General features: G+C 40.5%; 1 protein-coding gene across 2 annotated transcripts; it reads left to right on the forward strand.

Annotated features, from left to right (window-relative positions):
- The first annotated feature begins 7045 nt into the window (after nt 1–7045).
- On the forward strand, nt 7046–25020 carry LOC140482794 (disks large homolog 4-like). Of its 2 annotated transcripts, none has more exons than XM_072580418.1 (5): nt 7046–7504; nt 13720–13856; nt 17018–17116; nt 19423–19484; nt 24846–25020. In XM_072580418.1, the coding sequence occupies exons 1-5, from the start codon at nt 7372–7374 to the stop codon at nt 24940–24942; spliced, it is 528 nt and encodes a 175-aa protein (XP_072436519.1). In that variant the 5' UTR covers nt 7046–7371; the 3' UTR covers nt 24943–25020. The 2 variants fall into 2 exon arrangements, with proteins under 2 accessions (XP_072436519.1, XP_072436518.1); XM_072580417.1 differs by having other exon boundaries at nt 7048–7504; nt 19423–19488.
- The last annotated feature ends 857 nt before the right edge of the window (nt 25021–25877 follow it).

A 25877-nucleotide genomic window follows, 5' to 3' on the forward strand; every position in this document is an offset into this window, starting at 1 on the left:
AATTTGAGTTCTCAGGAGAATTGACATTTCGGGCAGAAGCCCTTAATCAGGAATGTGGCTTGTGGGCCAAGGGGGTTGGGGCTGGGGGAAAGGTAGCTGGGAATAGGTCGATGAAGGTGAGGGTGAAAGTGATAGGAAGGTGGAGCAGATAAATGGGAAGGAAGATGGACAGGTAGGACCGTTCAAGAGGCCGAGTTGGAAGGCTGGGACTGGGACAAGGTGGGGGGAGGGGTAATGGGAAAACTTGTGAAATCCACATTGATGCCGTGTGGCTGGAGGGTCCCAAGGCAGAAGATGAGGCGTTCTTCCTCTAGGCGTCGGGTAGTTCGGGTTGGGCGATGAAAGAGGCCCAGGACAGGGAAATTTCTGTCAAATGTGGACACATTTCCATGTACTTCCGCAGACGTCAGCTACTGTATCCGTTGCAGGCGATGTGGTCTCCTCTACACTGGGGACACGGGACGTCAACTTGTGGATCGTTTCAGAGAACATCTCTGGGACACCTGCAGTAACCAAACCCACCGTCCTATGGCTGAACACTTTAACTCCCCATCCCACTCTGTCAAGGATATTCAGGTCCTGGACTGCCTCCATCACCAAACACTGCCCTCTTGAACAGTCCTACCTGTCCATCTTCCTTCCCATTAATTTGCTCCACCCTCCTCTCCAACCGATCACTTTCATCCCCACCTTCATCTACCTAGTGCATTCCCAGCTACCTTCCACCACCTCCCATTCCCCCAGCCCCAGCCCCCTTCCATTTATCTCTAGGCCTCCTTGGCCCACAAGACCCATTCCTAATGAAGGGCTTATGCCCAAAAAGTCAATTCTCCTGCTCCTCCAATGCTGCCTGACCAGCTTTGCTTCCAATACCACACTCTTTGACTCTGATCTCCAGCATCTGCAGTCTTCACTTTCTCCTACTTCATTTGAGTTCTGAGTGATATGGATTGTCTGGAGGCTTATTTTTAAATATGTAAATAAGATATTAAAAATTAGACCAACAGTTTAATACTTTAGAGGTTAGAAAGGAAGAGTAGGTCTTTTGGCCTTTTGTGTCTGCTCTGCCATTCATTATGATTGTTGCTGAACAAAAGAAAAACGAAAGAACTGTTAATGTTCTGAAGGGTACTGTACCAAAACATTAACTCTGATTACTCTCACAGATGCTGCCAGACCTGACTTTTTCCAGCAATTTCTATTTTGGTTTCTGACCAAAGATGATCATCTAACTGGGTATTCTGTACCTGATTTCTGCCCATACCCTTTCATCCCTTTGGCGCAAAGAACTTCATCTAACTCCTTCTTGACAACATTTAGCGCTTTGGTGTCAACCGCATTCTGTGGCAGAAGAATCCACTGGCTCACCACTCCCTGCATAAAATTTCTCTTCATCTCCGTCATTAAACTGTGACCTGTAATTCTGGATTCCCTGGTCATTGGGAAAGTCTTTCTTGCATTTACCTTATGTAGTACTGTTGAAATATTTTGGGTTCCTATGAAATGGCACCCCCCCATCTCCTCCCCCCTTTGTTTTAAATTGCAGTGAATATAGTCCTCACCAATCCAGTTTTTCCTCATATGTCAGTCCTGCTGTCCCCACAAATCAGACTGACAAGCTTTTGTTGCATCCCTTACATAGCCATTCCTTCCATCCTTCCTTAGATAAGGAAACTAAAGCTGTACAAAGTACTCCAGATGTGATCTCACCAAGGCCCTGTACTATTGCAATAAGACATCTCTACTCCTATATATAAATCCTCTCGCTATGATGTCCAAAATACCTTTTGTTGCCTTCACCACCTTTTGCACCTGCATGCTTAATTTCAGTGACAGGTGTACAACGCCACTCTGATCTTGTGCACCTCCCTGTTTTCCAATCTACTGCCACTCATAAATTATCCACCTTCCTGTTTTTGTTACCTAAGTGGATAACTTTGAATTTACCCACAGTATGGCTTCAATTGCTATGCATTTGCCATTTAGTCAACTTGTCCAAATCACACTGAAGCAGCTGTGCATCCTCGTCACAGCTCACTCTCTCACTTAACTTTGTGTCATCTGCAAACATGGAGATATTAATCATAGTTCCCTCATCCAAATCATGAACATATATTCTGAATAATTGCACTCCTAGCATTGATTCCAGCAGTATGTCACTAGTCACTACCTGCTACATGGAAAAAGACCAATTTATTCCTACTTTGCTTCCTGCCTGCAAACCAATTCTCTATCCATATCAGTACACTACTGCCAATCCCATTTGCTTTAATTTTACGTGCTAGTCTCTTATGTGGGACCATATTAAAAGCCTTCTGAAAGTCTAAATAAATCATATCTACTGATTCTGCCCTATCAGCTCCACTAGTTACATCCTTGAAGATCTCCAGTAGATTTGTCAAATGTGATTTAGCTCTTGTAAATCCATGTTGACAAATACCATGGTCCATGATGTTGCCATTCTACCATCTATCAGCATTGACCACGTAATACTGGAAGAAGTTGATAATTTCACAACTAAGCTCCATAGTAAGCAGCAATCAGTCACCTTATTGCTGATACGACACAAACGTCAGAAAAGTTCCAGCAGTCATTTCAAATCTAAATAACAGTGTGTGGAAAACCGCAACCCAAATGAAAGCACCAAATTGCAAGTTTGCTGAACCTGCATCTTCAAATTTCTCTACATTGGTGAGGCCCATACAACATGTGCTAGGCTGGAAGAAAATCTGAACAGTATCCACCTTTGTCCCAGATTTGTCCTGTTGACGAGACAAGATTACCAACTCCAAGGTCCTGGATTGTGCTAATTCTGTCAGCATGTACGAATTGGCAAGCCAACAATGTCTGCACTGGCTCAGCCATATTCAGTGGATGTACGCTGTACACCCAAAGACTTTGTGTATTGTGAATTGCTCGTTGGATCACAATTTTCTGGGCATTAGGACCTCTGCTACATGAACATCAGTAAGTGACCATTCATATTGACATCTAAGAGATTGCTAACTGGAAGCAATCAGTCTAACTGAAAGAGGCCAGTGTAAATGACAGGCTCCACTGGCTGAGAGACCTCAAAGAAAACAGAAACCAGTGAATCCAACTCCTTCTTCCTCAGCAGCATGGATAGGGTAAATAGACAAGGTCTTTCTCTAGGGTGAGGGAGTCCAGAACTAGAAGGCATTGGTTTAATGTGCGAGGGAAAAGATTGAAAAGGGACCTAAAGGGCAACTTCTTTCATGCAGAAGGTAGTGCTTGTATGGAATGAGCTGCCAGAGGAAGTGGTGGAGGGTGGTACAATTATAACATTTAAAAGGCATTTGGATGGGTACATGAATAGGTAGGATTTAGAGGGATATGGGACAAGTGTTGACAAATGAGACTGGATTAATTTAGGATATCTGGTCAGCATAGACGAGTTGGACCAAAGGGTCTCTTTCTGTGCTGTACATCTATATGACTGTTAAGTCTGGTATGACTATCATACCAGAGTAGGCTCTTGAGCTACAGCAAGTGATATTGAACAGAGTTAACCAAAACTGTGCAAATCATCATCTTGCAAGATAGAATATTGCTCCCCTCTCTGAAATCAGGAAATGTGTTGTACATTACCCAATCTTGCTCTTATAGCATCAATATTTCTGTGGCAGGTCCAGAAAGTGTCTTTCTAATCAATAGTAACTCTTATTTCAGAGATGTTTAAAGTTTTGAGGGGGACCAATCTGCATCAAACATAGCCGACCAGAAGCTTCTAAAGCACCAAAAAGACGGGACCCACTCTACCTGTTGCTGTTCTTTCTGTTTCTAGTTGGACCTTGACAGCTCCTTTCCCAGCCTGTTAATGGTGGATTGGAAATGTCAAGTTAGATTCTCTTTCTTTATAGATCATAATTGCCTGACACTTGCAAGTAATATTTATGACTGATACGACATGGCAGTGACCTCTTCTGTTCGTTAAACCAAACACCCAGAAAAGCTCACCTCACCTCGTAATCCGCTAAAATATGAGTGAGAGGACTCCCAAATTCCACTATTTATAGAAAATAATATCAATTTATTCTTTAACTCTAAAAATGAATCATTAAGCAACAACTATTCACAACTCTAAGCCCCCATTATCTTATCTGCTTCCAACACTATAAGAATATGCTGTTCCAATAAGACACTTATTACAATTACATCAACTTAATTTCAAAACCATACAGCGGCTGTCAACTAGGTGTCTCCTTCCAGCTGAAGATCCCCCTGGGTCATCTTCTTTCTTTTCCTGCAAATATGTTTCATATGAAAAGGTACCTTTTGATAGAGAATGTTTCAGTTTCTTGGGTCTCTCTCGATGGCAGGTATTTTGTCTGATTTTCAAAATGCCTGCTTTTTTTATACTCCCAACATCAGATTATCTCATTGGTTCGAGATTGGCACAATAATAAATTCAAACTTGATTGGGTTTTAGTATCCTGAGGCATAATTTAAACTGATTGAATTTTTGTCAAAACAGAACCAATTCAGGTATCCATTTCACAGCCAAATGTTATGTATTTTCAATTTTCCAGTACAGTCTAGCTAGTCATATACAGAGGAACCTTGATTATCCGAAGAACGCAGGCGGGGAGTATTTTGTTCAGTTAATCGAATTCCGGATAATCAAGTACTGGATAACATAGTTTAGCCAACCATCAGGACCTTGAGATCTTGCCGGATAATCTGATATTCGGATAACCGAATGCCACATATTCGAGGTTCCTCTGTAACCGGTGCTTGTAAGCTCTCACTGCACAGGAGCATTCACTCTTTCTTAAAGGTCCAGTACATGCCTTCAACTTCATAACATGACACAAGGGAAGTGAAAGCTAGTTTGTGTAAGTTAACCATAATATTAAATATAAATGAAATAATTTATTCTTAAATTGTGTTGTCACTAAAGGTAATTTCTTCAGGATGTTCTTTTTTCCTTTTTTGAGTGACCTTTTAATGAGGTATGGATCCACACCCAGACAAGGAAATAGATTGGACCTCTGGAGTTGTAGCGCCCATAGAAATTGTATCAAATAATGCTTTAAATTAATATCTCGTGAAAGACAATACCCCCAGACAATGTGACACTCCCTCCATATTCAACTTGAATATTGAGAGTACGTTAAAATCTCTGGGATGGGTCTTCATTGACACCTAATACAGTTAGGTTTCAACCACACTCTACATTTTTTTTCAGCATCATCTGAATCTTGCCTGAGTGAAGCTAATTATCCTGCACATGTTCTTTTTCCATTGATTAAAAAATATTAATGCTTGGATATCAAAGAGGGAAAATTTCCAATTCAGTCCAAATTTATGCCAAGTAGAGTTAAATGAAGTGTTGGTTGTCCATCAAATATTTTGAAATTATGTACCGCCTAAGTGCATGCATCAAAATTAATTTCCTTGTTCACTCTCTCTGCTTTGCTCCTAGATCTGGAGAGTCCTGGCTACTAATTTACACTGATTTAACATTGAAGCAAAGCAGAAATTGCAATATATTGATGCAACCATGAGTGTAAATGCAAAGAGAAGCATAATATAGGGTGTAGGTTTGCTCGCTGAGCTGTAGGTTTGATATCCAGACGTTTCGTTACCTGGCTAGGTAACATCATCAGTGGCGACCTCCAAGTGAAGCGAAGCTGTTGTCTCCTGCTTTCTAGTTATATCTTTCTCCTGGATGGGGTTCCTGGGGTTTGTGGTGATGTCATTTCCTGTTTGTTTTCTGAGGAGTTGATAGATGGCATCTAGGTCTATGTGTTTGTTTATGGCATTGTGCCAGGCCTCTAGGAATTCTCTGTCATGCCTTTGCTTAGCCTGTCCCAAGATGGATGTGTTGTCCCAGTTGAAATGGTGGTTTTTTTCATCCGTGTGTAGGGTTACGAGGGAGAGAGGGTCATGTCTTTTTGTTGCTAGCTGGTGTTTGTGTATCCTGGTGGCTAACGTTCTTCCTGTTTGTCCTACGTAGTGTTTGTGGCAGTCCTTGCATGGAATTTTGTAGATGACATTGGTTTTGTCCATGGGATCTTTTAAGTTTGTTAGTTTTTGTTTGAGAGTGTTAGTGGGTTTGTGTGCTACTATGATTCCGAGGGGTCTTAGTAGTTTGGCTGTCATTTCTGAAACCTCTTTGTATAATAAGGTGGTCAGGGTTTCTGGCTGTGTTTGGTCTGCTTGTCGTGGTTTGTTCTTGAGGAATTTGCACACTGTATTTTTTTTTGAGTATCCGTTCTTCTTGAATACGTTGTATAGGTGGTTCTCAACTCATCCATGATGACCAGATGTCCCAACCTAATCTAGTCTCATTTGCCAGCACTTGGCCCATATTCCACTTAAACCCTTTCTGTTCGTCACAAACTTCACTGCTTAGAGCTGGTACTTGGGTTCAGATGTTGTTCGTTCAGCATACATTATGCCAGTGCCATCATTTTTAAAAGAAATTATTGTGTGTATTAGAATTATTGGTCAGCTCTGTGGATCAGCAGGGACTTGAATAACTTAGAACATGTACCTCTGGTCAATTTAAAAGTTTATGAATTGCTTCCTCCCCCAATTTTAAGATTAAATAAGTAGGTGAATCAAGAAAGGAACATACACCTGTTCTCAACTATAAATACTGTATAAGCTTCAAAGTTGTCTGAAGAACATCTTAGTGTTTTAGCAATGTTTATTAAAACAGATCTCTAAGGTGTTGTGACCAGATGAGTTGTGAATTAGCTGCTGTTTAATCCCTCTCACCCATTTCAGTTGGCCACAACAAAAACTCTTGTTCCGTTTTAGCTATATCTCATTAAAATTAAAACGTAGTCCACAAGTTAAAAGAAATATCTGTATTTGTTGATTTAATAACGTGTTAGTCCTGTCGCTAATACGTACAAGTGAAATTTTTCCCCCTACACAGTTAGACCTGTTTTCTTCAGTATATCTGCATTTGCCGCCTAAAGTTCAAAAGAATCACACATCGACACACATGTACACCTATGATTTATTTAATGGGGCAGTACGGTATACGATTTGACGGCTTAGCCAAGCCTATAGCTGTTTGCTCTATTTGACGCTGCGACATGCAGTTAACCTCTTTCCTCCCTCCCCCGACACACACAAACAAACCGTTTTAAGGCTTTAATTCGCTCCAATTCTGCTTGTCTCCTTTCCAGCAGGAGATCTGCTGCCGTGGTTTGCCCTGCTTAATTACAAGAAGATTGACTTCTCAGCGCCTCAATTATAATTATGAAGAAATTCGAACTGACCCATCAAGAGGCAATCTTTATTTTTTAGCTTCTTTCTCGATATCGTTTTGAACGTCGTGCAGAAGCTGCTGTGACGATACCGTGTTAAGGGGACGCAATAAAGTGTTTCTTTATGCGACAAACTCACGTGTGGCAACAACGGCAGAAGCTTGGTGAGAACTGGAGCATGGCGAGCCGGCGCAGAAGAGACATGCCTTCCATGAAAACGGAATCTCATATCATTGTATTGAAAAGAGGAAATGCAGGTCAGCAGAGAAACTCTTTGACATCCTCCCTACTTAGTTCTGAAAACGGATATAAATTATTAACGCATGGCCACGCTGTCTTCTACCTTGGACTGCTCAGGTGCATCCAACCCAATAAAAAAGCAAGGGCGTTTAGAATATTTAAAACTTACTTGCATGTGTGTAGACAACAGGTTGGGTTATATTCGAGGTAAAAACAATGACTGCAGATGTTGAAAACCAAATACTGGATTAGTGGTGCTGGAAGAGCACAGCAGTTCAGGCAGCATCCAACGAGCAGCGAAATCGACGTTTCGGGCAAAAGCCCTTCATCAGGGTGATATTCTCACGCCAGGCTTCCGCCATAATAAATGTTGCTTCATTAACCTCATGGAAAAAAATTAGTTTTCAACATTAGAACTTGCATACGAATATGAATTTCCCGGAGTCTTAAGTGTACTTGTAAAGTGGAGAGAACATTCCCACAAATTGCAACAAAACAATAGTAGTCGTTTGATGTATAAATATTCGTTCGTACGCAGGGAAGACAGAAAAATACTTGGATATGGTTTGAGAGAACAGATGTTTTGACTTCTCATTTGAAATAACATGTTCAGTATTGCAGCATTCCTTCCATACTGAACTGAATGTCAGCCTGGGTTCTGTGCTCAAATCTTTGGAGCGACCTATATTGAATTCAATTAATGAAAAGCAAGCACATATGTCTGTTTTAGAACTGTTCTCATAATATCATCCTTATTAAAACATATACCACTTCAACTCCCCCTTCCACTCTGCGTAGGACATGCAAGTCCTGGGCCACCTCCATTGCCAAATCCTGGCCACTCGACAACTGAAGGAAGAACACCTCATTTTCTGCCTTGGGTCCCTCTAACCACATAGCATCAATGGCAATTTTACCAGTTTCCTCATCTTCCCTCCCCCACCTATCCCAGATCCAACCCTCTAATTTAGCACCACCCACTTGAACTGTCCTACCTGTCCATCTTCCCTCCCATCTGTTCACTCCACCCTCCACTCCAACCTATCACCATCATGTACGTATTGCATTCCCAGCTACCTTCCTCCCCCAGCCCCACCCCCTGCCATTTATCTCTCAGCACCCTTGGTAGTACCACACCACTATATTCCCGATGAAATATCGACTCTCCTGCTACTCAGATGCTGACTGACCGGCTGTGCTTTTCCAGTGCACTTTTTGACCTCCGATATATGATTCTTCAAAGACTTGACAGAGTAAGTGCAGAGACGTAGTTCCTCTTTGTTACAGAGTCCAGGACCAGAGGTCATAATCTCAGAAGGAGTCACCCATTTAAAACAGAGATGTTAGAAATTTCTTCTCTGAGGGTAGTGAATCTGTGGAATTTTTTACTGCAGAGGTCTGGCAAGGGTGGATTGATAAGTATATTCAAGTCTGAGATCGACAGATTTTTAATCAGTCAGGGAATTAAGGGTTGTAGGAAAAAAGCAGAAAAGCAGAATTGAGGATTATCAAATCAGCCATGATCTCATTGACTGTTGAAGCAGATCTAGTAGACTCCATGGCCTCCTCCTGCTCCTGTCTTATGGTCTTATTGCAGTAAAAGAACTCAAAATCTCTTGGTCCTAAATCATAACTAAAGCCTGTAACATACAAGTACTGAGAGCTTCCCCACATCTATGATAATTATGTGTTGCTGAAACCATCGAGGTTGATGCCCAGCCACTTTTAAATTGCTTAGACATTTCAGTTTTGAAACCATGCAGACCCAAGCTAAAGGACAAGCTTCAATTATACATGCAAGAGATTTTTATGGAGCATTACTGTTGGATAGTAGTCTTTCATAATTAAATGAATTTTATACCATGGAGCAGGTACAAAATCTGTTAATAGTTGTTATGATCTATACCAAAGTAGTGCTGGGGTAAGTGTTCTCACGAGATGCATAACTTGGGAGGAAGAGAGGACTTTAAGTAGTGGGGCCATTGGGATCAAATTTAGGAAGCTGTTGTAAGTTAAAGAGTAGAGAATGGCATGAAAGAGAGGTATTTAATATTGGAAATCACAGAACCATTGTGATGTATAACAAGGCCAGTCAACCTATCATGTCTGCATTGGTTCTGTCACCTAATGCCAGTCGCCTACCCTTTTCCTTAATCCCGGCACACCATTTCTATCCAAATAATCATCCAATGCCTTCTTGAATGCTTCAGTTGAACCTGCGTCCTCCATATTTTCAGGTAATGCATTTCATACTGTTGAAGAAAACTCTCGAGACTTGGACCTTGCGAACTGATTAGTTTATTACACAATATATCATGGGGAGGTAAAAACAATGACTGCAGATGCTGGAAACCAGATTCTGGATTAGTGGTGCTGGAAGAGCACAGAAGTTCAGGCAGCAGCCAAGGAGCTTCAAAATCGACGTTTCGGGCAAAAGCCCTTCAAAAGGCAGTGAGCCTGAAGCGTGGAGAGATAAGCTAGAGGAGGGTGGGGGTGGGGAGAAAGTAGCATAGAGTATAATGGGTGAGTGGGGGAGGGGATGAAGGTGATAGGTCAGGGAGAAGAGGGTGGAGTGGATAGGTGGAAAAGAAGATAGGCAGGTAGGACAAGTCCGGAGAAGTCATGGGGACAGTTACTGAGCTGGAAGTTTAGAACTAGGGTGAGGTGGGGGAAGGGGAAATGAGGAAACTGTTGAAGTCCACATTGATGCCCTGGGGTTGAAGTGTTCCAAAGCGGAAGATGAGGCATTCTTCCTCCAGGCGTCTGGTGGTGATGGAGTGGCGGTGAAGGAGGCCCAGGACCTCCATGTCCTCGGCAGAGTGGGAAGGGGAGTTGAAATGTTGGGCCACGGGGCGGTGTGGTTGATTGGTGCGGGTGTCCCGGAGACGTTCCCTAAAGCGCTTTGCTAGGAGGCACCCAGTCTCCCCAATGTAGAGGAGACCGCATCGGGAGCAACGGATACAATAAATGATATTAGTGGATGTGCACGTAAAACTTTGATGGATGTGGAAGGCTCCTTTAGGGCCTTGGATAGAGGTGAAGGAGGAGGTGTGGGCGCAGGTTTTACAGTTCCTGCGGTGGCAGGGGAAAGTGCCAGGATGGGAGGGTGGGTAGTAGGGGGGGCGTGGACCTGACCAGGTAGTCACGGAGGGAACGGTCTTTGCGGAAGGCGGAAATGGGTGGGGAGGGAAATATATCCCTGGTGGTGGGGTCTGTTTGGAGGTGGCGGAAATGTCGGTGGATGATTTGGTTTATGCGAAGGTTGGTAGGGTGGAAGGTGAGCACCAGGGGCGTTCTGTCCTTGTTACGGTTGGAGGGATGGGGTCTGAGGGCGGAGGTGCGGGATGTGGACGAGATGCGTTGGAGGGCATCTTTAACCACGTGGGAAGGGAAATTGCGGTCTCTAAAGAAGGAGGCCATCTGGTGTGTTCTGTCGTGGAACTGGTCCTCCTGGGAGCAGATCCGGCAGAGGTGGAGGAACTGGGAATACGGGATGGCATTTTTGCAAGAGGTAGGGTGGGAAGAGGTGTAATCCAGGTAGCTGTGGAGAGTTCACCGTCCTAACTGTGGCTCGGTGTTATTCCGAAGTACATCAGGATACTACAGGATTTTATAGAGAAAACAGATAGGAGCTCATCGTTAATTACACAGTTTGGCATGCTTACAAGTTGATACTAAATTAGAGTTAGTCGCTAAGTCCAAAACTAAAGCACTATTATGCATTCTACAAGTGGACAGATCAAATGATATTACCACCTGCTCTAGTTACACAGATTGCTCATACAAAGCAGAGATATCCCTAACTGGCTGAATGACCATGAAGGGGCAATAACTAGGCAAGGAAGGGGGACTAATTGGAAAGTCTATGTCAGCTTGACTGGTTCTACAGCCTCTGCGCTGATCATTCAGCAAAGGGAGGAGACACTATCTTGAGAAGAAAAATAAGGATAATCTTTCCACATTACCTCATAGTAAGGAATGCATAGCCAGCAAATGGAACTCTCAGCCAAATCAGGAAAATGGCTTCCAGGCAAATAATGTTAACTTTTCCCCAACACATACCCTAATTACCAGGTGATAGTGTGGATAAAGTGTGGCACTGGAAAAAGCACAGTAGATCAGGCAGCATCCAAGGAGCAGGAGAATTGATGCTTTGGGCATGACCCTTCATCAGGACTCAAACTCGTTCAAACTAGTTATTCTCACATCAGTCATGCTTCATATCACATTAAAAGAATGCCCTCTTGTTATTTTTCTCTTTTACAAACAAGAACAGTTTTGCTGTAGCAGTGCTGTCCAGCCTGCCTCTTATACTGAAAGTTTCTATCAGATATCCTCTTGTCCACCTTCTCTCTAAAGAAAACAGCTTCTCATTCCAGAGCCATTCTTGTAAATCACTTCTGCACTATCACCAATGCATTCATATCTTTCACATGATGTGGCAGCCACAACTGCACAGAGTACTCCAGCTGAGGTCTAACAAGTGTCTTGTACGAGTTCACCTTCACCTCCTTGCTCTTGTACCTATGCCTCCTATGAATAAAGCCAAGAACACAGCTTTATTATCTGCACTCTTGGCCTGCATTACCACCTTCAATAATCTGTACATATGCACTCTGGTCCCTCTACTCCTAAATCTTCTTTAGAATCGTACACTCTATTTTATGTTGTCTATCAATGTTCCTTTGACCAAATGGTTAACAGATCATGACAGGAAGAGATAGGAAGCACATATTTAAGAGTTGTCAAAGATGAGGCTGGTGGTCACAATGATAAACTAAGAATAGAATAAAGATTCTGTATCTGAATGCACATAGAATTCAGAATAATATGGATAGATATTCGTTCCTATTGGTACTATGATCAGATAGCCATTACAGAGTCATGGCTGCAGGATGACATCATTTGGGACCTGAATATTGAAGAAACATTCACAAAGGACAAGAAGCTAGGAAAAGATTGGGGCTAGACGTTTCTCTTAATTATGGAATTAACATAGCAGAGTCAACTTAAGTTCAGGAGATCAGGATGTGCAGTAGCTTGGGTGGAGACGGAAGGTGATAAAGGGAGATATGATAATCATTTTAACCAACACACAAATTGGAAAAATCAGATGGATTAAGGTGGTCTAAAGGAGACGTGTTGAATGTTTTCAGGGTAGTATCTTGGAACTGCACATTTTGGATGCAATCAGCAAGCAGACTATAGTAGACCTACTATGGAATGAGATAGTATTAATGATCTTAAAATGTCCCGAGGTAGTAGAGCTCATAATATGGTTTAGTTTTTCATTCAGCCTAAGAACGTGGATCTGGAACTGCTATTTTAAGCTGAAATAAGGGCAATTATGAGAGCATGAAATGAGATAGCTAAAGTAAACTAGTAAATTAGGTTTCGTGATACGTTAGTGGAAATCCAAGGGCAGACATTGAAGTGAATATTTCTGAATACTCAGAATAAATACATTCCAATAATAAAGAAAAATCCTAACAGAAGGATTTGTAGCCCGTAAAAATGTTACTCAGTACCAAAATTAAAGTACATAATTGTGAAAAGATAGAATGTCAGAAGATTGAACAAAATACCAAAATAGCAAACATTGACAAACATTAATGAGGAGGGAAAAGTTACATTATGAAAGAAAGCTAGCTAGAAATATAAACATTGATAGTAATATATCTATAGGTATTTATAATGGAAAAGAATTAACAAAGTAAGCATTGGTCCTATACCTAGCAAGTCTGGAAAATTAATGGTAAATGAAGAGGTAATGAATTGAGCAGTTTTGCATTGGTATTCACTGTGGAGGATACTAATAACAATGCCGAAACACTTATGTGGATGTGTGTGTGCGGGGGCTGGGGCATAGTTATGAGTGCCTTTGAGAGAGTGTGTGAATGTGAGTGTAAAGGGGTATACGTCTGAGAGGGTACGTGCGGGAGTGCATGTGTGAGTGTATGAGAGAGGGTCTGTAGAAGAGTGTGTGTTTGTAAGAGTGTCTATGTGTGCGTCTGTCTGTGTGTGTGTGTATAATACAATGGGGTCACCTGTAGTGTGACATGCACATATACACATGTAACTATGTGGGGTGAATTTGTACTTGCAGAATTACATTTTATTTTGCTCAAAAATTGTGTGAATCCATGTAAGATTCTATAAATCCATTTTTCGACGAGAATCACTCTACTCAATATAATTTTGGCTTACATATGTGCTTGGTACTCATTTACAGGGTTTGGGTTTAACATCTTGGGAGGAGTGGATAAACCCTGTTATCCTGGAAATTTTGGAATCTATGTGGCTAAAATAAGAGAAAACGAATCAGCAGCTCTTGATGGGAGACTTAGAGAGGGTGACAAGATCTTGGAGGTATGTTCTTGAAATTGATGCGATTAAACATGAATTTTATTTACCAGAATTTTGGCTTCTGTTGTGTTGAACAATGAAACAAAGGTAAAAAGAAACCCACATCAAAACAAAAGTCTGGAAACATATCGTAAATTTCCCACCATATGAAAGGACAGATTATTATTTAGTCTGTAAAAGGTTGTCAGAATGCAAAGATAAATTAGCTACTTTCAAAGATTGAACCAGGAAAACAGCCAATGATTAAGTGTCACTGGCATGGCTAATACAGTATTTATTCCCATCGCTAAATGTCCTTGAGAAGATGATAGTGAGCCATCTACTTGAACCGCTACAGTCCATTTGATGTAGGTAGACTCATAATGTTATTAAGGAGAGAGTTCCAGGGTTTGTAGCAAGTGGCAGTAGATAAGTAATCATATATTTCCAAGTCAGGATGGTATTTAATTCGGAGAAGAATTTACAGGTGATAGTGTTTCCCAGTACCTGCTCCCAGTATGGGTGTAAAAGCTGCATTCAAAGGAACCTTGGCAAGTTGCTGCAGTGCATCTTGTAGGTGATACACACTACAGCCACTCCACACCGATGATGGAAGAAGTTAGTTTAACAAGTGCTTAGTGTCATAATTTAACTGGGAAAAATGTCTTGATAATTGTGCCTCATTAGAGTGTGGGTTAGTGCATCCAAGTCCACAAAAAGATCAGCCATGACCTTCTGGATTGTTGGAGCAGGCTTGAAGGACCAGATGGCCGACTCCTGCTCCTTGTTCTTCTATTCTTATTATTCCATAATTTGTCATGAAATTGATAAAATCTTTATGAGAGAGGTATAGATGGGGTTCATGGTAGGTGTCTTTTCCCTCAGATGGGGCATTTCAAGAACAGGGGGCATATTTTTAAGATAAGAGGGGAAAGATTTTAAAAAAGACATGGGGCAAATACTTTACACAGAGGGTGTTTCATATGTGGAATGACCTTCCTAAGGAAATGGTGGCTGCAGGCACAGTTAAATCATGTAAACGACACTTATATTAGTACAGGAATGGGAAAGGTTTCAAGGGATACAGGCCACGATTAAGCAGGTGGGACTAGTTTAGTTGGGGATTATGTTTGGCATAGATTGGTTGGACCGAAGGGTCTCTTTCCGTGCTCTATTAGTTTAAGACCACTAAAATGACCAGTTTGCCTTTACTGACTGTTACCCAGAACAGAAACAGTTCACAGAAAGTTTCTTCTGTAATAGTAAAAAAAAATTCAATTTTAACGTGCTTAACTATAATAAAAACATTGAAAGTAAATTATTTCTAATTTATGCATCCTAAACTATATCCCATTCAAACCCCAGATATACACACGCCCACATACACAATCATGATTAAGACAGAGAAAATATACACATAACACATATTATGGGCTGAGAAAGGATATAGAATAGAATTCTGAAGATCAAAAATCCAGACCACAAGGAAAGTTATTTTTCCTCTCAATCCTTTTGATTTTTGTAATTATGTGACACAGTGGTCTATATGGTTATTATTGTCCTTCTGTTCTTGAATAAATTCTTTCTTTTATGTTTTCTTGAGTTTCTGCTCTTTTTTCTCAAAATGGAGAGGGGGGAGTGTGGAAGAGCTATTGTCTGTCTGCATTATTTGCTGCAATTGGCACTTATAACTTTTTTTTTAATACATTGCAGATCAACCATTCAGAGAGCTGTTGCCAGACAAAATTTCCATAGCTTGAAAAGATTCATGGTGCCATTTGAAATTTTCCTCCTTTTTTGCTTTCGAAAGGCAGCATTGTATTACACAATTGGAGTACCTGATTTTCACATTGTAAAAGTTTCTAGTTATAGCGATCTAACTTTCATTTCAGCTTATAATTCCAAAAAAATGAAAAATGTGTGCAGTCCTATATTAGTTACACCAGTGTAAACATTTATACAATGAAATTTAACATCATCAGTGGCACAATTGTGGAGCTTTCTTAAAAATCATCATCTGTAAACTTAATCAGAGGGATGCCACCTCCAAAAGTCCCTTAATGGTTGTTTGAAACTATGCCTGTGGGTGCCAAGAACATGCAGTCATTTGTTATTGGTAAAGTGCTCAGAGGGCATTCATTAGTCATTTGTAGTGACTCTCACTCGTAATGGGAAATGTTAAGTAGTGTACAGTTTAAATGATGCCAAGCTTGGGGTTCAATACTGAAAATTTCAGGAGAAAGGAGAACCCGGAAGGTAAGAATTCTCACAGTTTTGAAGTTTGAGTTATTGAAGGAGACCAAGAAATGTGAATCTTAATTTCACTATGGTCAGTGGAAAAAACATTGGCAAAGTGTATCAACAGAGAAAATAAATGTTTGTTTTCTATCTGGGCTTCTTCTACAGGCAGTCCCAATTTATGAACATCCGATTTATGAACATAATTCCGAACAGGGATGTCGTAAAATCATACAGACACCCTTTGGTCCATCAAGTCTGTACCAACACAGGTGCTTAAACACATAGAAGACATGTTAATATTCATTTTAAAGATCCAACATGTGAACATTTGTTCATATTTACACAAGGCCATTTCATATTTTGCTGCATTGTGTTCTGGCTTGCATATAGTTACAAACATCCTCAAGATTGGAACCCACTCGTTATCTCGAGGTTGTCTACTAATCCATTGTACAATCTAGTCTCTCAACCACTGGTTTAAAATATATCTGTAGTGACCCTCAGGTTAAAACAGCACCAGTTGTGTGTGTCTCTCTCTCTCTCTCTCTCTCTCTCTCTCTCTCTCTCTCTCTCTCTCTCTCTCTCTCTAACAAGAAACCAGACTATTGTCAGCAAAATTTTAAAAATCACACAACACCAGGTTATGGTCCAACACGTGTATTTGGAAACACTAGCTTTCAGAGCGCTGCTCCTTCATCAGGTTGACTCCAGCCCAACACCACCACCTCCAAATGTTGTCAGCAAGAATTTATGACAACTTTACCTTTGAGGGCCCTTTGGTGCAGTGGTCATGTTCAGATCTCTGGACCCAGAGACCTGGATTCAAGTCCCATCTAGTTAGAGGTGTGTAATATCATCTCTGAACAGGTTGATTAAAAAAATCTTAAAAATACATCCCTTTCAAGTACACTATCAAGTTTCTATTTTGTCTTCCTGTCTTTTAGGCTGGCGGAGTTTCACTTGTTAATATATTGCATGAGGAAGCAGCAGATATATTTAGGAATGTAACCAGTGATGAATTAGTACTACGAATTGAGAGACAGGTAAGAGACAATTCAAGAGAACTGAAATAATTCTGTTAGATTTTTGTTGGATAAAGGCAACTGGAGAAACTGTTATTGGGTTAAAACAGTAAGGACCATAGCACATCTGAAGAGAGGGAGCAGGCTCTTCACAAGGAGGCAAATAATCGCCATAAGATTCCACTTCAGGAAAGCACTGTATACAGAAATGAATTCTCTGCCAGGGCAGGGGAAAGAAGCCCTGAACAGACTGCCCAACCATGGCAATAGATCAATTGAATAAATTTATATTTGTTTAATTTCCATGCAAGCAAAGCTTGTGGCATTTTCAGTAAAATGTCAAATTATGCAATTTTGTAAGAATATGCAGCATGTCTTTTTTAGAGATACTTTCATGAGGAAAATGCATCATGCCAGATTTTGGAATATTTCAACTTTGCCTTCCTTGATCCACTGGTTTCAGCTTAGCTTTTGTATTTAAGCGAAGCATGTTCATTGCCTACACAGGGCAATGTATAATATTCCCAAAATATTCCAGAAACAAAAGTAAAGGATATTTCAAAGGGATAAAGAAGCCTTTATTTATCGCTGAATTAAATTTTTATACTCGATCCTATCTCTTTTTCTGGGACACTGACTTCATACCATTTACCCTCACAGAGACTGTGGCAGGTGATGCATTCTTTACACAGACATTAGGAATAAAGTACTTTGTGACAGCAATCTGATGAGACTATGTATACCCCTCATTGTGGAAAGCATTGCCTCAAACATTCCTCATATGGTAAGCCTTTCATTCCTCGGATCATTCTCATGAACTTCCTGTGGACCCGCTCCAGGGTCAGTACATCCTTCCTGAAATATGGGGCCCAAAATTGCTCACATTGCTCTCAGTGTGGTCTGACCAATGTCTGATAAAGCCTCCGAAATATAATCCTGCTTTTATATTCTCGTCCTTTCAAAATAAATGCTCACATTGTTTTTGCCTTCCTGACTACCGACTTGACCTGCAAGTTTACCTTAAGAGAATCGTGGACAAGGACTCCCAGGTTTCTGAATATAGGTTTTCTGTGTGTCTGAAGTTGATAATATCTGTAACCATTGTAAATTATTTTAAAACAGTTTGTGAAGACTGCTTTGGCAATCTAGCGGGTTCTTGTTTACTTTAAGATGCCTTACAACATTGCAAAGTAGACAATTGTACTTTAATGTCTTTTGGAAATTTCTAGACAGTTTATTTTTAGCTTTAGGAAAATGTCAGTAGCTTAGAGGAAGAGATTTTTGTTTCAGTTTTACTTTGTTTTGGGGCAGTCCTGTTAAGTCTTTGATGGAGTGGGTTTTGTTGAGCAGTGCTACTGAGAAGGGAGAATATAATGAAATAGATTACCATGGACTAATGAATTAGGGCCAAACTATCAAATTATCCAATTATCCAGTTGAAATTAACCCTGAAGATGTTATTAAAGCAGAGTTGAGAGTATGATGCTGGAAAAGCACAGTAAGGTAAGGCAGCATCCCAGGAGCAGGAGAATCAACATTTCAAGCATAAGCCCTTCATTAGGAATGAGGCTTGTGGGCCGGGGGAGAACTGTTCCGATCTATCACCTTCTCCCTCACCTTCATCTACCTATCGCATTCTCAGCTACCTTCCCCCTAACCCCACCCCCCCTCCATTTATCTCTCAGCACCCCCCGGCCCACAAGCCTCATTCCTGATTAAGGGCTTATGCACAAAATATCAATTCTCCTGCTCCTCAGATGCTGCTGTGTTTTTCCAGCACCATGCTCACGACTTTGATCTCCAGCATCTGCAGTCATCACTTTCTCCCATTATTGAGGTATGTTTAATTTCAGCTATAAAATAGCTCCAAGAACAAGCTAGCGGAGATTTCAGTCTTGGAGTTAAAGTCCGAGATAGCTTAAACCAATTGAGGTGCTGAAGAAAGGAATTTTGGTGTGAGCACTGTACAGTGTGTCTTTTGAGTACTGTATGAAGGAGTTGCTTTTCTTTGGAATTGGTAACGGAGTGTTTTGGGATTAATGGAACTATATATTAACCTTTTTAAGACATTTGAATTTGTGTTAAAAGTAAATAGATTGTATTTTATTCTATTTACTTAATTTCACCTTTGTTTATTTTGCTTAATTAAACTTATGTTTTATGGTTAAAACAAAAACTGCAACTAGGTGCTTCTGTTTTAGGGAGAGACCACCTAATTAAAGCCAAAACAAAACAAGATGTGATTTATCAAATCAAATTTTAGTCTGAGATTTGACTTGGCCAGTAGTAACATCAGATGGGATGATAATTCATGTGGTGTTTTTCAGGTTGGATATGAATTTGGCAATGAGATGTACTCAACAGCTGAATGGAAACCATCACAACTCTGGCAGGTTATTTGAATATCTTTCCTTGTGATATTAAAGCAATGTGATGGAAATTTCATTGTGCAATTTTGTCTTCTCAATGACAACTTGCATTTAAACAGTGTATTTAATGTACTAAAATGTCTCAACATGCTTTACAATGATGTTATAAAACAAAATATGGTACTGAACCACATAAAGTAGATATGAGTTCAAGTTGGTCAAAGAGGTAGTTTTAAGGATGTCTTAAAGAAGAAAATCAAGGCAGCAGGAGGGAATTCCAGACAATCACATCTCTCTGCAATATTTTAAAAACAAAGAATGCAGAAACTACAGTGCAGACTATATTGCAGATACACATGAACTTCACAAAAGCAAGAGAAAATGATGAAGTCTTGTAATAGTAAGGTACTCCTCACCTGTAGCCAGGACTGATGAGCACAATTTTAAAATTCTCTGACCAAGCCACTGAGGGAATTCACTTTGAATTTATGTAAAAAGTAGATTTTATTGTGTTCTGAGACACTGATCTATCCAGCCAGCATAAAATACTTAATGTTTTTCACATTAGAAAACAGTATAATCATCTGACCTACTTTGAATAATAACACGAGATCATTGGTATTGAAAAGTTGCATCCAGATTATTATTCCCTTAAAAAGGAGTATATTGAGAGATATAAGACAGTGAAAGAACTTGACAGAAAAAGTAAAAAGAAATAATTTAATTTGCTCGGCAACTCCAGATTGAGTAGACCAATGTATTGGAAAAATCTGGAATTCTCTCCCCTGAATGATTGTGAATACTGAGACAACTGACATTCATAGATTTCTACTGGTTAAGAATTGAGATATTGGAGAAGATTTGTAGCTCAGGATGTGAATCAGGTTGTAAATTTGCTTGCTGAGCTAGTGGATTTGTTCTCCGACATTTCGTCACCATGCTAGATAACATCATCAGTGAGCCTTTGTTGAAGCGCTGGCGTACTGTCCCACTTACTTTTTATCTGTCTCAGTTTGTGGTGGGTGGTATCATTTCCAGTTCTGTTTCTGAGAGGTTGGTAAATGGGGTCCAAATTGATGTTAATGGAGTTCCAGTTTGAATGTCAGACCTCTAGGAATTTCTGTGCATGTCTTTGTTTAGCTTGTCCCAGTCAAACTGGTGTCCCTCTTCGTCTGTGTGTATAGATACCAATGATAGTTGGTCATGTCATTTGGTGGCTAGTTGGTGGTCATGTATTCTAGTGGCTAGCTTCCTGCCCATTTTTCCAATGAAATGTTTGTTGCAGTCCTTGCAAGGTGTTTTGTATATGATGTTTGTTCTGCTGGTTGTTGATAGGGGGTCCTTTAATTTCATCAAGAGCTATTTCAGTGTGATGGTAGGTTTGTGGGCTACCATGATGCCTAGGGTTGGAGTAATCTGGTCGTCATTCCCGAGATGTCTTTGATGGATGGAGTCTCTGCACACGTTGTGTCATCTTGTTTAGGTCTGTTGTACAGGAATTAGCGAACTGCGCTTGAAGGGCTTTTGCCCGAAACATCGATTTTCCTGCTCCTCAGATGCCGCCTCACCTGCTGTGCTTTTCTATCATCACACTCTTGTGCTTATCAGGTATCCGTTGTTCCCAAATACATTGTGTAGGTGCTTTTTCTCGGCTTCTCGTAGTTGCCAAGTGATGCAGTGTGTTATGGCTCGAAGAGGAACACCAGTTCGACTGGGACAATACATCCATCCTGGGACAGGCTAAACAAAGACATACACAGGAATTCCTAGAGGCCTGGCATTCAAACCAGAACTCCATTAACAAACATAGATTTGGACCGCATTTACCAATCTCTCAGAAACAGAACTTGAAATTATATAAACTACCACAATAAACAGAGACAGATAAATAGCGATTGGGGCAAAACACCAATACTGTGGGCGGCACGGTGGCATAGTGGTTAGCACTGCTGTCTCACAGCGCCAGAGACCCGGGTTCAATTCCCGCCTCAGGTGACTCTGTGTGGAGTTTGCACATTCTCCCCGTGTCTGCGTGAGTTTCCCCTGGGTGCTCCGGTTTCCTCCCACAATCCAAAAATGTGCAGGTTAGGTGAATTGTCCAGGCTAAATTACCCGTAGTGTTAGGTGAAGGGGTAAATGTAGGGGAATGGGTCTGGGTGGGTTGCGCTTCGGCAGGTCAGTGTGGACTTGTTGGGCCGAAGGGCCTGTTTCCACACTAAGTAATCTAAAACAAACTTCATCGGAGTCTCAGAGATGATGTTACCTAGCATGGTGACGAAACGTCTGGGACCAAATAAACTGGCTCAGCAAGCAAATTTACAACCTGATTGGTTAGGAATATTCAAGGATGGGGTTGAGGTACAAGTAACCATGATACAATTGAATGGCCTACTCCTGTTGCGTCGTTTTCTTCAGAGAAAACTGGACGCAAACTGTACTGCATATTCTAAAAAGATGCATTTGTGTAAAACTCTCAACAGAAGGAGAGAAGTCTTGCTTCAATTGTATAGAAGTTTAGTTAGACTGCACAAGGAAGACTGTGTAGAGTTTTGGATTAGTGGTGCTGGAAGAGCACAGCAGTTCAGGCAGCATCCAACGAGCAGCGTTTGGCCTCCTTCCCCTTGAAAAGACTTTCCCATAGAAGAATTGCAACTAACGTTTGCCAGGCTTATTCTTGGGATGATGGAACTGTCCTATGAAGACAGATTGAGAAAGCTGGGCATGTCCTCTCTAGAGTTTTGAAGAACAAGAAATGATCTCATTGAAACCTACAAGATATTTAAAGGGATGGATGAGATTTTGGAGGTAGGATGTGTACATTGGTTGGGGAGTTGTATTGATATGTACAATTTAAAAGGAAGGCAGATGCCATTTAGGAACTAAGGTGAGAATTTTTATTTTACTGCAAGTTGTGAATCTATTGAATTATCTATCCCAGAGGGCTGAGCAAGTTCAGTCTTTGAATGTATTTAAAGCATAAGTTGATAGATTTCTAATTATCAATGGCATAAAAGACTGAGAATAGTGTGGATAAAAGGCATTGAAGTTTTGATTGGCTGTGATCATATCAAATAGGGGAGCAGACAAGATGGGCTGAATGGCCTACTTCCAGACTCTAAATTTCTAAAAGAGGTGAGAAATTCCCATGAAGGGATGTTAAATCCAGGAGCCAGTAACACAATCAGTTCTTTACTAGATTGACGAGTTTATTCTGATTTCAAGTACACCTGTTGATTGCCTTATTAAATCTTCAGGGTTGAGTGAGGGGGAAGCTTTCACAGCCGACTGGTGATTGATCTCTCAGCTGTTTAGTATTTTAATGTTGAGGTCTACAGCAACAAAAGTTGGGTGTAGGCTATTTGTACTCCTGCTCAAGGTAAATTTCAATCCTTTGTGTTGAATCCTAAATACTTGAGGGGCTGAATGGCCCACTCTTGCTCCTTGTTCACATGTTCAACTCTGTCGAACTGCCTGCTATGGCTATCAAAAAACTGCTGGAATTCCGGTAAACAAACAGAAAAGGCTGGAAGTATCCAATAAGTCTGACAGCATCCACGGAGAGAGAAATAGTTAACCTTTCTTCAGAACTGAAAGTACAAAGAGATACTAAGAGGCTTTCAGCAAGTGAAAGACTGGGTTGGGGTGTCTGGGCACAGAGAAGAGAACAGAAAGGAAGTTTTGAATAAGTTGAAAAATGGGCCTGGTTAACTGACAAGATTTCATGGGACAAAAAGTGAGTGGTAAAGACTGTATAGAACCAAAAGGTTTGCCCAGAGTGGTATGAATAGTGAACAGCTGTGGATGAAACCACAATAAAACTAAATGGGGTAACACAGAATTTAAAGTCTAAAATCATTAAACTCAGTGTTAAGTCCAGAAGCCTCTAAAATACCTAATCAAAAGAGGTGTTCTTCCTTAGGTTTGCATTGACGTTCACTGGAATTGTGCAGAAGGCCATGGAATGAGATGTCCAAGTGGGAAGAAGGTGGAGAATTAAAATACAAACAACCAGAAGCTCTGGGTTGTGTCACCACGTTTAGCTGGGATTTCTTGTGACTTTTAATTTTAATTCTCTGCCTTGCTGTCACATGCACATCACCATCTTTGGCCAGCTGCACTCTTCCATTGAAGTTCAACCCAAACTCCAGGAACACCCCAGCTGACAATTTGTTATTTTATAGCCTTCTGCACTTAACATTAAGTTCAACATTGTCAGACTGTAAACTCTATTCCCACCATTTTATTTTGCTTTCAGGCAGCTATTCATTATTCTGCTGTTTAGACCCACTCTGTCTTTGTCATGATCTCTCCCACACACCATAAGTCATCAATCTTCCCTTTTGTTCTTCCTTCCTCCTCTCTCCTCTTCTTTCACTTATACCATATTAATATTTCTATCTCCATTCAGTTCTGAAGGAAGATGCCTGACCTGAAAAGTTAACTCTGTTTTTCTCTCCATGGAAGCTGCCAGACCTGCTGAGTACTTTCCTTGCTGCAATCAGCTAACACCACACAAACCAATAATCTGCTTGTTCTGTCTGTCTGAACACCACATTGATAGTGCTGTTGCCACAGCTAAGTTATTGTGAAGGTCAAGAACCAGATGACACCAATTTAAGGTGCATGGCTAAAGAACTAAAGCTGACATGGTTAAAACTTTTTTTGCAGTGTATGGTTAGGATCGAGAATGCTTTTTCTGAGGATGTGGCAAAAGTGATTTAATCATTGTGTACAAAAGAGAATTGGATCATTATTTTCTGGGAGAAGGCAGGCAAGCCACACTAGCTGAGATGGGCCAAATAGCCTTTTTTGTGATGTTATAGTTTTGAATTGAACTACTTAAAGCCAAATTCCTCTTCAGATGCCCAAGGTGCAATGTCAACCTCAATTTAGTAGGTATCATTGCCTGTTCCATGGTACCAGTGAGGAGCAAAAGGCTGACAGTAATTAATCATTAACAAAAGCTGCACAGCGCCATAAAAAGAGTTGAGGTTGAAACAGAACCAAGAACCATGCTCAAGTAGCAACATAGACCCAGTTCTGTGTGCTATGAATGTAGGACTGGGGATAAGTGATTGGTCAGACAGTGAAGGATTGGTCAGTCAATGTGCTCAACTATAATTTCCTGATACAGTTATATTAGGACAACTGAACTCATTGAATATCCTGCAAATTTCTGTTTTCATTCACCTGTTGGACCATTTGCTACCTGTCTATTGGAGATGTAAATACCAAGATCTATAAATCTAAACCAAATTTCTTTTGCAATAAATCACTTATAATTCTTATTCATTACTGTTTCGTTCCAATTTATGCATTTGACAACATGAAACACTATTTTGCACCCTGATTCCCTAACTTCCTGTTTTCATTTATGACAGTCCACTGCAGTTCAGAAACCTCGAAAATGGCGTCACCATTCAAGAACATTTAACACAGGCAAACTGCCATGGATCTTTCTCGCAACTTCTCTCGTGACCGTAGTTGTCGTGATGGGGGCACTGAAACTTACAACAGTAAAGAAATGAAATAAATTGCCAAATACTTATGTAATAACCTGCACAGTTGCCAGTATCTTTATTGTTTCGATGGAGCACAATTCACGGCCACATTAGGTTGAACAGTGAAAGCTGTTTCAGAACTAATGCAGTGCTGCACACCTGAACATGCAGTACTTGCAGCATTTAATTGTTAATTTGTATTTAAGAAATTCTTTATTTGCTCTGGGTAAACTTTTTGACTGGAGTAGGTAAGGGCAGCAATCTAGCACTAAATTGCAGGCAGCAGAGATCTGGAGTTAAAGGCAAGATTGTTATATTAGAAAAAAATCTTCAATTAACAAACCAGGTTCACTCAGCTTTAGGGCGCAGAACAGAACTTGTTCTATTTGACAGTATTGTGAAAATTAATGATTTGGAGATGCTGGTGTTGGACTGGGGTGTACAAAATTAAAAATCACACAACACCAGGTTATAGTCCAACAGGTTTAATTGGAAGCACACTAGCTTTTGGAGCGCCGCTGTTCATCAGGTGATAGTGGAGGGCTCAATCGTAACAGAGAATTTATAGCAAAAATTTGCAGTGTGATGTAACTGAAATTATACATTGAAAAATTGATTGTCTGTTAAGCCTTTCATCTGTTAGAATACAGTGATAGTTTCACTTCTTTCATGTGTAAATCACTAAACCTTTTTTTTAAATTTGCATTCTCAGGTTAGCTGTTAACAATGGTGATAGCTAGACAATATGTTGAAGGTGTTAGCCCCCTGTGTTCTCTGTCTATGACCTGATGTTTAGATTGATTCTAATCTAAAAAGTGAGATAACAGAGTTTTACATAAATTCATGCAGTTTTTGAGCTCAGAGTTCTACATGAATGTATGCAGTTTTTGAGCAAAGTGCAATGTTACTCTG

The sequence above is a fragment of the Chiloscyllium punctatum genome, chromosome 11 (genome assembly GCF_047496795.1).
Source record: "Chiloscyllium punctatum isolate Juve2018m chromosome 11, sChiPun1.3, whole genome shotgun sequence".
In the NCBI taxonomy this organism is placed as follows: Eukaryota; Metazoa; Chordata; class Chondrichthyes; order Orectolobiformes; family Hemiscylliidae; genus Chiloscyllium; species Chiloscyllium punctatum.

What these genes read in the sequence shown, in the direction of transcription:
- LOC140482794 (XM_072580417.1), top strand. Translation starts at nt 7,372, where the DNA reads ATGCGACAAACTCACGTGTGGCAACAACGGCAGAAGCTTGGTGAGAAC. An exon ending in AGGGTGACAAGATCTTGGAG is followed by an intron (nt 13,857 to 17,017) that starts GTATGTTCTTGA and finishes CCTGTCTTTTAG; the next exon opens with GCTGGCGGAGTTTCACTTGT. An exon ending in AACCATCACAACTCTGGCAG is followed by an intron (nt 19,489 to 24,845) that starts GTTATTTGAATA and finishes CATTTATGACAG; the next exon opens with TCCACTGCAGTTCAGAAACC.